Source organism: Nothobranchius furzeri, chromosome 16 (assembly GCF_043380555.1).
Source record: "Nothobranchius furzeri strain GRZ-AD chromosome 16, NfurGRZ-RIMD1, whole genome shotgun sequence".
NCBI classification, from domain to species: Eukaryota; Metazoa; Chordata; class Actinopteri; order Cyprinodontiformes; family Nothobranchiidae; genus Nothobranchius; species Nothobranchius furzeri.
In genome coordinates, this window is record NC_091756.1 from 43,243,748 (window position 1) to 43,256,596 (window position 12,849).

The window sequence follows — 12,849 nt, forward strand, 5'->3', positions numbered from 1 at the left end:
GAGGGAAGTCTCGGGTGATCGCATGACACTATAAGTAGCTTTTGATTTACCAATTAAAGTTGGCAATAATTATCACCCACCAATCTTGAAGGTTTAGTTAGGACACCTGGACTTTTCTGTTTGTTGTCCTTGAAGACGTTTCACCTCTCATTTCTTTAGCTCTGGAACTTGGGTTGGGAGTAGGAGTCAAGTTTATAGGGTGAGAGGCAAAACGTTGTCATGGAAAACAAGTGAAGTCCAGCTGTTCCAACTAAACCTTCAAGATTACTACCATGCCCTGGTAGAAGGTTTTTTTCTGTGTGTTAGTCGTGTGTAGAGTTAGCAAAATGTCTCATGAACCACTGGATGCTAAAAAGTGAACTGGAAAATGAAACTCAGAAAGTAATGATTGGATCTTTGTCTGATTCACGTTTGGTGTCAACCCAATTCAATATGGCCACCAGCTAAACTAGAAAACACTAAAGTGGCTCTAACTCAGCCACAGGATGAGAGGTAACGTTGAATGTCATCTCCAACACAATCTGAGTGCTACACGTTTTTGTTTGACTTTTCTGTTTTAAATTATGCCAATAACTGATCAATCTCTGCACATTTCAAATAGTCTTCCTCAAAGCTCTGCAGAAAATTACAGTTAGTCGAAACATCGGCAAAAACAACTATTTTGCTGTGTTAAAAAAACAACCAAGTATGCAATTAGACGAAATACACAGAATGAACGCACAAAAGACTGATCAATCCTGCTTGTTGGTTTGCAAAGTATCAATTAACTACTTATCAAATTATGATGAAACGTTCAAAAAGTCATCATTGGTCTATTTAAGAGTCGTGATGGTCACCAAATTGAATCGACCATAGCCAACACAAACCTGGGCCATGACTCAGATATTGAGCTAAAGGTTCAAGCGATAGTAACTGAGTTCAGACCAATGATTTTTATGATTACTAATTGATGGCTATAAGTGTTTCTTAACCGCGAGGAAAGTTGACCATTGAGCAGGATTGATGGTTTATCCCTTGAGGTCCACGTGGCATGGGTGAAGTGGTGCTCACTCCTCACCCCTGCCACGTGGACCCAAGAGATAAACCATCAACCCTGCTCAATGGTCAACTTTCCTCGCGGGGTCACCCTTAAAGACAGTGGAAGGGTTAAATGAAGATAATTTTCATTTCAAATTTAGAGGCAAAAAAGACATTTTTACAAGATTGTAAAAGTCAGCAAACATATAAAATGTTTTATGCTAGAAAAAGATGGGTAGAGATGCAGCTTTAATAACACAAAAGACATTATATTTTTCACAAATAAAACACTAAAGATTCCATCGTCTCTAGTTAAACATGTTTGTCTGGCGCTAATGCAGTCTCTTCACTTGGGTCATGGTTGAATGATTCTGACTGGGACTGCATTAAAAAATGACATTGATTGCCTTATGAGTAACCCTGGGAAACATGAATAATCACTTTTTTAACACTTAGTTGAAAAAAGTTTTATTAATGTCTTTATTTTAAAATGAGTCTAAGTTTGATCATCGGGAGAGCTGGGATGGCTCTTCAGAATAGTTGGCTCAACCTTAATCATAAAAAACAAAAAGCTCATGATTTTGATCCTCCTATAGAGCACATATGTCCTGTTCTTTTAGCTGAAGTCAGCTTCTTTGCTGTGAGACACTGCTGAGGACTGCTTCCATTTTCCTTTCTGTAGGTTTAATTGTTGCTTGGCCAAGCATTTCCCTCAGCCTTGTCTTCTAAGTAAAGGAGTGCTCCCCTGGTTAAAAGAGAGAGGGTGGCCACCATTCAAATCAGGAAGAAGCCATCCCTTTCCTGGCTCAGATAATATGGTTATCCTATAGAAATGTGTGGTCTTTTGGGTTTTGCTTGAAGTTAAAGGGATACTTTTATTTTTCAAATCATTTTTTTAGCCAATATGTGCTAAAAATGACCCTTTACAAGGTTAATGATAGGCAACCCAGCACCTATCGCCCTCTGTGGCCAGAATATTCCACTTGCAACTTCTGAGTGGCTGGCCACTCCATTGGAACTTTAAAAAACAGAGCTGACATACCTGGCGCTGCAGTCTGCATCCAGCACGTTTCCTGCAAGTTTTAGATCATGAACACAGCTGATTTGTTTAATTTAGTGATGAATCACCCCTGTAGACACCAACAAAAGCTGGGAGACATTTCAGCTGTTAGAAAAAGGTTTTGAAAAGACGAACGCACAGCGAGGAGTAGGGATGGGTACCGAATTCGGTACTTTTTAAGGTACCGACCAAATTCCAATGTACCGACCGAGCACCGATTCACGTTGTTTCAAACGGTGCCTCGTTTCGGTACCCGTCCTTCATAACGAGAACTTGCCAAGACAGCTGCGCATGCGCAAGAGCGTTATGTCGTCGGTCCCTGCGAGCGAGTTGTAAACAGAGTAGCATGGTAGAAAGAACGCACCCTAAAGCTTGGGTCCACTTCACTAAATGTGATGGGTAACTGGGTGAAGAGGAAACCAGCGACAGACAACAATCTAAGTGAGACATCCTCATCTTAATCTGCTCTGTAGGTAAATAAAATGTTTAAGATAACGTTACCTTGATATGTTAGCTTCCGTTTCGCTAATGGTGCGTTCGCTTTCTCCTCGGAACTCCGAATTTCCGACTAGAACATGAACGCGCTGTAAAGTTTGGCTTCACTTTACTAAATGCGACGTGTGAATGGGTGAAGATGAAACCAGCGACAACGATCTAAGTGTGAGGCATCATTGTTTTAATCTGCTCCAGCAGTTAACTAAACTGTTAAAGATAACGTTAGCTTGATATGTTAGCTTCCATTGCCACCGTTGTTATCAGCTAATGGTGTGTTCGCTTTCTCCTCGGAAATTCTAACTTCCCAGTAGGAAAAATCAAATGAAAAAAGACGGCAAAAGGAATGAAGATACGCAGTAAATTTAGTTCACGGTAAAGATGCTGGCTTCAGTTTAATTATCAGCTTATAAAACTACAAGGACGATGTTAAAATACAAACAGTTGTATGTTATTTATCATGATATTTATCAAATATTGTTATATTTCGAGAAAAATATATATTTAATTATAAAAGAGAATTAAAATAATAAACACTCAAAAGTATCGAAAATTGGTACCGTTAAGTACCGGTATCGATTCGTAGGTACCGGTAATTAGTACCGGATCGATTCAAATGTCAAAGGTACCCATCCCTAGCGAGGAGATACATTTTGCTTTCAGTTCTACAAAAGGACACTAGGGGGTGCTAAAAGCAATCCAAAACTGCCTTGTTACCCTTTAGAATACATATTATGATATTTTGAAAGCTTCTGCTGCCAGATCTCTGCTGCAGAAAGGGCTAAAACCACAAAAAGCCAAATACTGTGTTTATTTTAGCAGCCATTTTGTTGCAAAGTTTAATGATTATTTTTTTCAGGTGTTAAGTCACAAATCAGTAGGTTTAATCCCCGTGTTGTTTCCCTGTGGTGTCAGCCATCAGCACTAGATCGGCGGGGATCTCGTCCTCCCTCCATCGTGCGCTCCTTCACCATGCCCTCCTCCCAAAGGCCGCTGTCAGTCGCTTCAGTCACCTCAATCTCCTCTGACAACTCCCCCTCCAGGCCAGGCTCCGATGGGTAACCTGTGGTTCACTAAACCTCAAACAACACCATGCAAATATTCACTGTTCAGTTCAGAAACGTGCTCAAATCTGGACCGCTGCTCTTTCTTTCTAACAGTTTTAACCTAGAGCCTCTTCTACCAAAGAAACTGCACACCAAGTCTCAGGACAAGCTGGACCGGGACGAACCCGAAAAGGAACGCAAAGAGAAGAAGAAGGAGAAGAGGAACAGTAAGCACCAAGAGATCTTTGACAAAGAGCTGAAGACGACAGAGATCACCATGCAGCCGGCTGAGGCCGTCATTCTCTCAGAGACGGTAGAGTTTAAATGTTTTTATTCCCTTGATTTATTTATTTTTTTATTCTTTTTTGTTTGTGAATATCCCCCCCCCCCCCCCCCCCCCGATAGGTTTGTTCCTGAGAAGAGTCGGCTGACCATTACCGACAGTGAAAACGTTCTTAATCAGTGTTTCAGTCTATTGTCTCATTTCATCTCAGGTTATCTGAATGGATAATTCCCACAGTTAATGATCAAATCATCCAGCTGCTGCTGTCTAATTATCGGTCTTCTAACAGCTGAGCAGTCTTTCTTCACAATCTTGTAAAAAGAGTGTGTGCCAGACTGGAAACGCTGTCATGAAGTTATGAAAGACAGATGATGTTTTTTCAGTGAACCGGACCTTTGAGATGTGATGTATCTGTACCATAATAATGATATTGGCTGAAGGTATTCTCAGTAGGAAAGGAAAACATAAATATCTCATTCCGTTTTAAAAACTGTTATTGACCTGAAATCTTTCTTTGCATGTTTGAAATTTAAATTCCCATATTTTAAATCTACTAGCTTCCCTCTGCTCTACCTGTTCTATCTTCACTTGGATGTGTCTTTATCTGGCCCTGTCTCCACTGCTCTGTCCGCTGCAGCAGCGAGGTACGACAGAGCGCTGCATGCCCAGCGGGCGTGCTCCCTGGCTAACAGCATGACGATAAGGACAGGAATGGGATTTGAGGGAGGCACCTGGCAGCGGTGGAGCCGTCTGGCTTATGAGGGGGAACTCTTGCCTCAAGGGTCAGGACTAGAGAGCCAGGGAGTTCCTAATGATTGTCACTTGTAGAATAAAAAAATCAGTCTTGAACACAAACATCAGGCCAGTTTTTGTTTAATCCCTAATATGAATGATTCTTACAGTTTGTGGAGAAAATTACATGCCTGAATGTTTCCATTGTCTCCCTTGTGGCCAGTGTTTGGCCAATTACAGAATTGTTTGTTGATGTCGCCTACAGTGTGGAATAGCCCTGAGGACATATCTTTTCTTATTCAAATTCCAGCCATAATAAAGCTGTGAAGACACAGTCATGCATACAAACAATTATACAGAATCACAAATAACTCACTGCATCCCGACAGCAACATTTATCCAAATGACTTTCTCCTTCAGGAATACAAATAGCTGTTTTAGTGTGCGAGAAGGACACACACACACACACACACACACACGCACGCACGCACGCACGCACGCACGCACACACACACACACACACACACACACACACACACACACACACACAGGCCCGTTGGAGGTGTGAAACTGATTTTTCTCTGCTATATTTCATTAGTCTGAACTTATTTGCCGCCTTGAAAACGTTTCTTTTAGTGCTGATTTGCTGACTTCTTCTCACTGACAACTCTGTAAAAAGTATTTTCCCTGCCCCACAGATCAGCCCCCTGCGGCCTCAGAGACCCAAGAGTCAGGTTCTCAACCAGACAGGGGTAGACCGTCGTCTCTCCGTGTCTCCTGGACCTTCTTCCACCAACTCGTCCACCTCCTCACTTGGGCCCCCACCCATCGCACCAAGGAACAAAAGCTCCTTGAGCCTTCACACTGGTTCCAGTAAGACTTTAGCTTCTAGTGGAGTTACCGTGACCCAGATTTCTGTTTTTAGTTAGTTTCAGGGACTTTGTCTCAGAGTGTCCTTGTGACATCCTTCGACTCTGAGCCCGGTGCTCCAGAAACGCTGATGAATCCTTTCTCACACAGATCTGGAGCTGAACGGGATGGGCTGCTCTGACAAGGGCGAAGTCCCTCCTCCGCTGCCGGTAAAAGGCAGCACGTCGGATTACGGCAACCTGCTTGATCATCAAGACTTGACGACTCCCTCAACGCCTCCACCGCCCCCTCCACATCAAAGAGTAGGTGTTGTAATTAGGGCTGAGAGCAACTCCTTAATGATGCATGGCACTCGTAATGAAACAAGCATCTGCTTCTCACTCCTGACATTTAGGTCAGCTTCCTCCACTCTGATGCATCCTGTCTTGGTGTCCATGTGTTCTTGTCTCTGCAGGATTTTTACAATCTAATTTTAGGTTTTTTCCCCCACCTGCTTTGTGATACGTGTCACAGAAGAGTATAGACATCAGTCAGTTAGCAGCATGTACCTGCCCGTCCACCCTGCCGTTATTTATACTCGTCCCGCCAGCCGGCCTGGTGCTTGGACGTGATTGATTGGATGATTACTTCACCTCTCACATTCATCAGAAGCTCTCCAGCTGTTAATCAGCGCCTCGTCTCTCCACATTCCTCGACTTCTACTCGAGCCGTCCTCTCGTTTCAGCCTTGACTCTCTGTTAACTAATCTTATTTATCCGCCATCACGGCCGCTAGATGGGGCGTAAAACCGAACCTGGGCACGCCGTGTGGCAACAGACTGCCAGTAAGGGAGCAGGAGCACACGTTGAGAGTCAGACAGTATTCATTTACGGCCCTTTATGGAGGCAGAGGTGAAGGCGTTGATGAGCATCACTCCTGGTCTGTTGACTCTGGTAAAGGACATGCTAAGGGAAGGAAACCCCGACCAGTCTAGACTAGATATTTCAAAGAAAGGAGAAACGTCTTCAGAAAAAATAAAAGTCTATTTTAAACAAATGTAAAGAATCTGGCATATTTGGGATTGTCTAAAGAAGATCAAATCTCAGTCCATTCTGTGTTCAGGGAAATCCGTGCATGTACATTTGTTGTCATGCAAAGAGAAACAGCATAAAAACTGTAATTTCCATAGAAATCTCTGCTACTTAGCTGCTTTAAGTCTAAAATAGGCATACGTTTATCAACTAAACATCTTAATTCCAACTAAAACTAAGTCAAACTAACTAATAGGATTTTATTTCATTTTTAAAACAGAAAGAAAATTGCTATTGATCCTATAATTACACTTATGACCCACAATTATTTACAACTAACTGTAGAAATGAACTGAAAACTTTACTCTTTAAATGAGGGTGTTTATTTAGCTCCAGCGTGAGTTAAGGCACAAAAATCAAAAGCTAACACCAACATCTTCGTCCTGTAGATGTGTGTCAAACCGTGCTCTGCAGTGTGTCAATCTCCAGAAGATTGACTCTGGTGCTTTGAGACCTTGATGGTGTTAAGTACAGTAATCCGTCTGAAAACTGCAGCTCCAGGATGTCTCTTCAGTTACACACAAGCTGACGTCTTGCTTTCTGCTGCTTGAGCTAACTTCATTGATGGATAGTTTTTGGATATGGCCCTTAGGCAGATCATTTATGTGGAGCAAATTAGCATTTAAATATCTTGCATTTTAATAATATTTCTACGAATTATGAAATTAAATGAGTTCCTTTTATTACATACACAGGCAGGAAGTGATTGTTATTTAAAAAATATTCTATATTGTTTAATTTAAATACTTGTTTGCAAATCAGTGCAGTCTGTGTGTAATTTATAATATACTTGAGTAGGCACGTTGCAAGCTTTTCAAAAGTGCGGGGGATGTTGTCTCTGGATGTCATCAGCTGTAAATTGAAACTCAACCTCAATCCAGTAACGGGTCCGCGCATAATTCATAGTAACAAAGTCCTTTTAAAAACATGCAATGTATAAACTGCACACATGCAGAACGGGAAGAACGAATTTTCCAAAAAATAGAACCCAAGTTTTCTCCATCAACGACACCCAATTCAACAATAAGCTGTTAAATCAAAAGGACGTAAAAATACACTAAAAAAGCAATTAGAGAAAAACACACAGAAGCGACAATCCAATATCCTATCCACAGAATCCGCCGTTTAAAATAAAGCCCAGGCTCTTCTCTTTCCAACAGTATTCATGCACTCTACGTGCAAAATTCACAGAGCCAGCAGCTAACAAACCACGGCTCATTTCATGATGTGAAAAGCGTAAATTCAGTCTTACCTTTGTTGATTCATGGTCATAATCCATGTTATAGTAAAAACAATCCAATCCCTTTGTGTAATCCATCTTCACAACATCACACAAAGCTGATTCGTGGCTGTTTTAGCTTGCATCCATCCGACGCCAAATCACAAAAAAACTACCCTAAAAAATCAAAAGCGAGTGATTCTATTGGCTCAGAAGTTTCCTAACCAACCTGAATGGCTTCAATAATCCAACGGCGGGGTCCGGAGAAACTCTCCTGAATAAACTGTAGTTCTAGCCCAGTCCACCGGCTCACAGGTGTACTCGGGTAGAGGCGGGGAGGTTCCGACAAACTTTATTTGTCACTGAATGTTAACAAAGCTGGCGTTAAAGTTGGACAACAAAAACTATCGTGTAGAAGGACTGTTCAATTATTCCTTTTACAAGTGGCACACTGTGGCATTTGAGACCTGGCAGACAGAAAGAGACTGCTTTAACTGAATTAATTCACAAACTGATACTAAATTGCAATAGCTTAAACCTATATTTATTTCATTGCTTACCTGTGAACCTTCATGATTCCTCTCTGAACCTTCTTGTGCTCTGGCACTGATGCCTCCTGCTGAACCAGAAAGGTTCAGTGGTGAAGAGTGGACTCAAACTAATTAAATCATTTTGGCTCAGTTTAAACAAAATGAATCTAAAATAATTGTTTTATTTATTTATGTAAATATGATTTTAGATTTTACAGTAATTTAACTAAAGCATCTAAAGACACACCATGCCGGCAAATCGGCGTAATATTACCGCAATGGTATGTCTATAAACGCGCCATGCCGGCATGGCGTTGCGCAAATTTTGCGGCATTCGTTCCGCCTCGCTTGGTAGTAATATTGCCGCATGAGCCCCTTGCCTCTGACGGCTAAACGCGTGTCAGCCCCGCTAATCCCTTTGGAGCGACTGTGGGAGGCCCTCCCGCAAAAGAGGGCGGTCGCGTTAGTGACGTATACTGCGCGCCGAATGCCGGCCGGAAGGGATATAAACACAGATAAACATGGCCTCTCACTAGTATCTTTCAACCACCTACAACATGGCAAACTGGACTGACGTGGAGACCATGGAGCCTTTGGTCACGCGAGCGGACGAACAGATTAGTCGCCTTTTTACGAGGACGGTGAGAGACGGCCGGCTGTTTGACAGAGTGGTGAAAACACTGGCTGAGCGGGGCGTCAAGCGAGACAAAAAGCAGGTAACATCTAAGCTAAAGGTCCTGAAAAAGAAATTCCATCAGTCTGATGTGTCTTCCGTCTCACGCTGAATGCGCGACCCTGTACGTCACATGCGGGGGGGGGGGGGGGGGGGGGGGCAACGTCCCTTTGAGAGGTGCCTGATGGCAGTTTATTCTAGCTTCAGTTTTGCTACCATAAATGCCAAAATCCCCCCCAGGGTGCCGCAGCAAATCCCGTTTTGCAAACGCTATGGTCCTGTAAAAACAGCTTCAGAAAATCCACAAATAGAGGCTTTCAGATGGTTTTGTCACTGACAGATTTTTGTGAGTTTAGAAAAGAAGCAGATGAGACGGCGTGTCCGACAATTTTGTTTTATGTCAGACAACATTAAAACATGTCAGTAATGTCTGAGGTGCTTCTGAGGAGCCCAGTAAAGCTTGGGTTATGCATGACGCATTCACTTTCCGCTTGGTGATGCGGCTCGCGGATGGAACGTGCTTCACAACTTGCAGCGTTTATGGTTCATGCGGCTCGTCTCTGCGGTGAGCCAATATTCTCCCAAACTGAACGGGGCAGCATGGAGCTCTATGGCATGCATCCAACACTACACCATAGTAGAAGTAGAAATTACTGTTTACAACATGGCATTCCAACATTTTTAACAGCGTCCTCGTCTTTTCCGACAGTGCGAGCTATTTCTCTCCAAGAATTATTAACATGTTGATCACGGTGATCTCTGAGAGCTGAATCATGCAAATGTCTGTATTTACGAACCCCTGCCATACTAGTTCTTGCCAGTCCGCCATGTTTTTCCACGTCCGACCGTCCGCGTGGTTAGAAATTTTCCGAGGTGCGCGGTGCGGAAAGTTTGGGCCGTGCGAAGGCGCGGTGGAGGGGCGTGGTTGTTAAAATGACGCAATTTCGCGGACGCGTCAAGCATAAACCAACCTTTATAGGGGTGGGGGGTGTTGTTTTGCCTTGGCCAATGGCCCCCAAAATGCCTTGAAACGGCCCTGGGTAAGTCTGAGTTTTTAAGGTGATCTGAATTGTATCAAATATATAATTATTACATGTGTATAACTTATTGTTTTATACAGGTAAAACGCTGTAGTGGAGATACATCTACCTACATTTTACTGTTTTGTTTTCTTATTTTTATTTAACTATTTTCCTGTCTGTCTGTCTGTCTGTCTCTCATCTTCCTGCATCTCCTCTAAACTCTCCAGAAAAACAGCTGCCTGGATTCTTACTTTTTCACCTCATCAGTTACTTTTGAACTATAAGCAGATCAAAGGGATCTCCTAACCGCAAAGCGGAGTGCGCGTTTCGATGCTGCGTCAGTGAGGTGAAATCACCTCAGCACAAGATGAGCGGAGCTCGTCAGGAACGATTAAAAGACCGAGTACCAGATGATTTAAACAGATATGAACGATTAATAATAATGTTTTTGTTGCGCCACTTTGAGAATGTACCGTGGGCCGGACGCAGCGAGCTCGACAGCTCTTCCCTCCCGTCGGGCTCTTCCCTCCTTTCCTCTCCTGTTTCTCCTTGAAGCCCGACAGCCGATGTCGGGTTTCGGGGAGAAACGGGAGGGAGGGGAAGAAGGAGATGAGGCAAACAGAGTGAGTGCGACATAGAGAAACCAGACTGGTGTGGAGGTGAGCAAAACGGCTGGAAAAGTGTGGGTGTTGAAACCCACATCCCCCATGGGTGTGTCGCCCATGTACTTGAGTTGATATTTAATTATAATTAAGTCATAAGCTAACTTCTATACTGCGTAGTTGGTTTAGTAGATTTTTGGGTCATTTAAGGTAATTTAGATCGCTGTGAAAAGAATGAAAAGGCAGCAACCAGAGGGGTATTCCTGAAATGTTAAAACTAAGGAAAGTAATCCTGAATCAATGGGAAGTTTGTGTTTTCCTTTTTATGGAGAGGTGTGTGAATTTATCACCGTGGTAACTAAGGTAGGTTTATACTGGTCCCATCTCACCTGAAGCAGCTGTCTTACATGAGTTTCATTATTACAAACAATTAATTTATATCCATCAGAATGCATGGTGGCACAGTTGTTAGCACTGTTGCCTCGCAGCATGAAGGTTGCAGGTTTGAATCTCAGCTGCGGCCTTTCTGCGTGGAGTTGCACGTTGTCCCCATGCATGCGTGGGCTTCCTCTGGGTTCCCCCCACAGATCACAACATGCTCTATAGGTTAAAAATTGTACGTCGCTTTGGGTAAAAGCTTCTGCCAAATAAATAAACATTAATATAGAATGATGTCATAATGCCCTTTATTGGGAGATCAGCTCTTGTTGTCATTTAAATGATCAGTCATCACACACAAGCGTGCCTTTTATTGCTGTCTGGGGACAACTGAGTTATTCTCTTTTAAAACCTGTGTTTTACCTGTTCTTGTGTCTTGTGGTCCACACGTCTTTGACTCTAATTTGGTTAAAATGAATAAAAATGCAGACCTTTTGAGAATTAAGGGACTAGCAGTAAATTGGTACAGCAGGACTGGTTGAAGAAGCCTCTGATTTCATATTTATGTAATTTATGAAACGACAAAATTATATTTTTTACTTTGTTTTAAAGTTTTTTGTGATCAGTGAAACTCTTTTCTTTAATCTGCCACTTTTTCATTTTAATGCCATAAATGGAAGTTCAGGTACATTTTAAATCAGTGCAGTCAGGCCTGCACTTCAGCATTCCTTTATTTTCTAACACACTTGACCATATTCTTCCACAGCTGACTTCCTGCTTCGGCGACAGGTTTTGTTTTTCTCCTATGGTTGCCATGGTGAATCAAGATGTTGGGACTTGATTGATGATTGCTATTTATTGCAAAGTGGCACATTTCAAAAAGTGACTGCAGTTAAAATAGATTAAGTGAAGTTACAGATAGCAGGTAGACTCAGAGTTTGATACTGTCATAATTGTTTGCTTGTGCTGTAAAACGCCTCTTGCTTAACAAGACTGCAGATTTGAACCTTTTAGGTGAAGTCAGTGTGACGATTTCATGATTTTCCTTCTTTCTTCTGTCTTTTTGCAGCACATTCCTCCTCCTCTTCCCAGCAAGACCCCTCCCCCGCCTCCACCCAAGACCACCAGGAAGCAGACCTCCATCGATTCAGGAATTGTACAGTAAACAAAGACACTGACAGCAGGACCCAACAGCACGCTGACAACAAAACAAAAACATCCAGAGTAAATGTTCTCAGAAGAAATGCGTTGTTTTCACCCACACATTCCCCACTCCCCATCCTGGCTTGACGAGATGAATACCTCACAGCAGCCCGCCTCCTCTTATCATTTAACTCCTTCCCTGTCTTCCCCCCACCCCTTTGAGTGGACAGCGATGCCATCTGCATCACAGAGCAGAATCCACCGACGACTTGTCGTTGAGATTTTGTAGACCAAACTGTCGCTCAGCAGTTTTATCATGACATTAGCTGGAGCTCAGACCAATGAAACATCACCCATATGTCCATTGTTCCTATTCCCACTATGTACAGAGGTATGTATATATGATTTTATTGTGTTTCTGGTGTTTTGTATGCGATCTGATGATGACTGCTTTTGTATTAACACACTTTTTAGATTAAGTGGCATTTATAAGAAACAAAAAAGGGCTTCGAGATTTGAACTGAGCAGGATTTTTAGCTTATTGGTAAAAAAAAAGCATCTGGAGTGTAAATCCAACTAACTCCTGTTGCATCAGTCATTGTTCTTGATTGCTGTAACTTTGGGTTTCCAACCATATTGTTTCCAGTTCACTACTGACATGACGTCTGAATAAACTTTCAAATGATGTATTTAAAAATAATAATAACATGCA

At 42.4% G+C, this 12,849-nt stretch overlaps 1 protein-coding gene across 2 annotated transcripts in view; it reads left to right on the forward strand.

Moving 5' to 3' along the window:
* The window catches only part of dock1 (dedicator of cytokinesis 1), a 297,928-nt gene extending 285,537 nt beyond the window's left edge, over positions 1-12,391 (forward strand). For both annotated transcript variants that reach the window (XM_054749267.2, XM_054749268.2), the window contains exons 48-52: positions 3,485-3,627; positions 3,730-3,928; positions 5,329-5,503; positions 5,651-5,802; positions 12,064-12,391. In XM_054749267.2, coding sequence (XP_054605242.1) covers positions 3,485-3,627; positions 3,730-3,928; positions 5,329-5,503; positions 5,651-5,802; positions 12,064-12,159 — 765 coding nt within the window. In that variant the 3' untranslated portion in view covers positions 12,160-12,391. The remainder of the gene's footprint in view (positions 1-3,484; positions 3,628-3,729; positions 3,929-5,328; positions 5,504-5,650; positions 5,803-12,063) is intronic.
* The last annotated feature ends 458 nt before the right edge of the window (positions 12,392-12,849 follow it).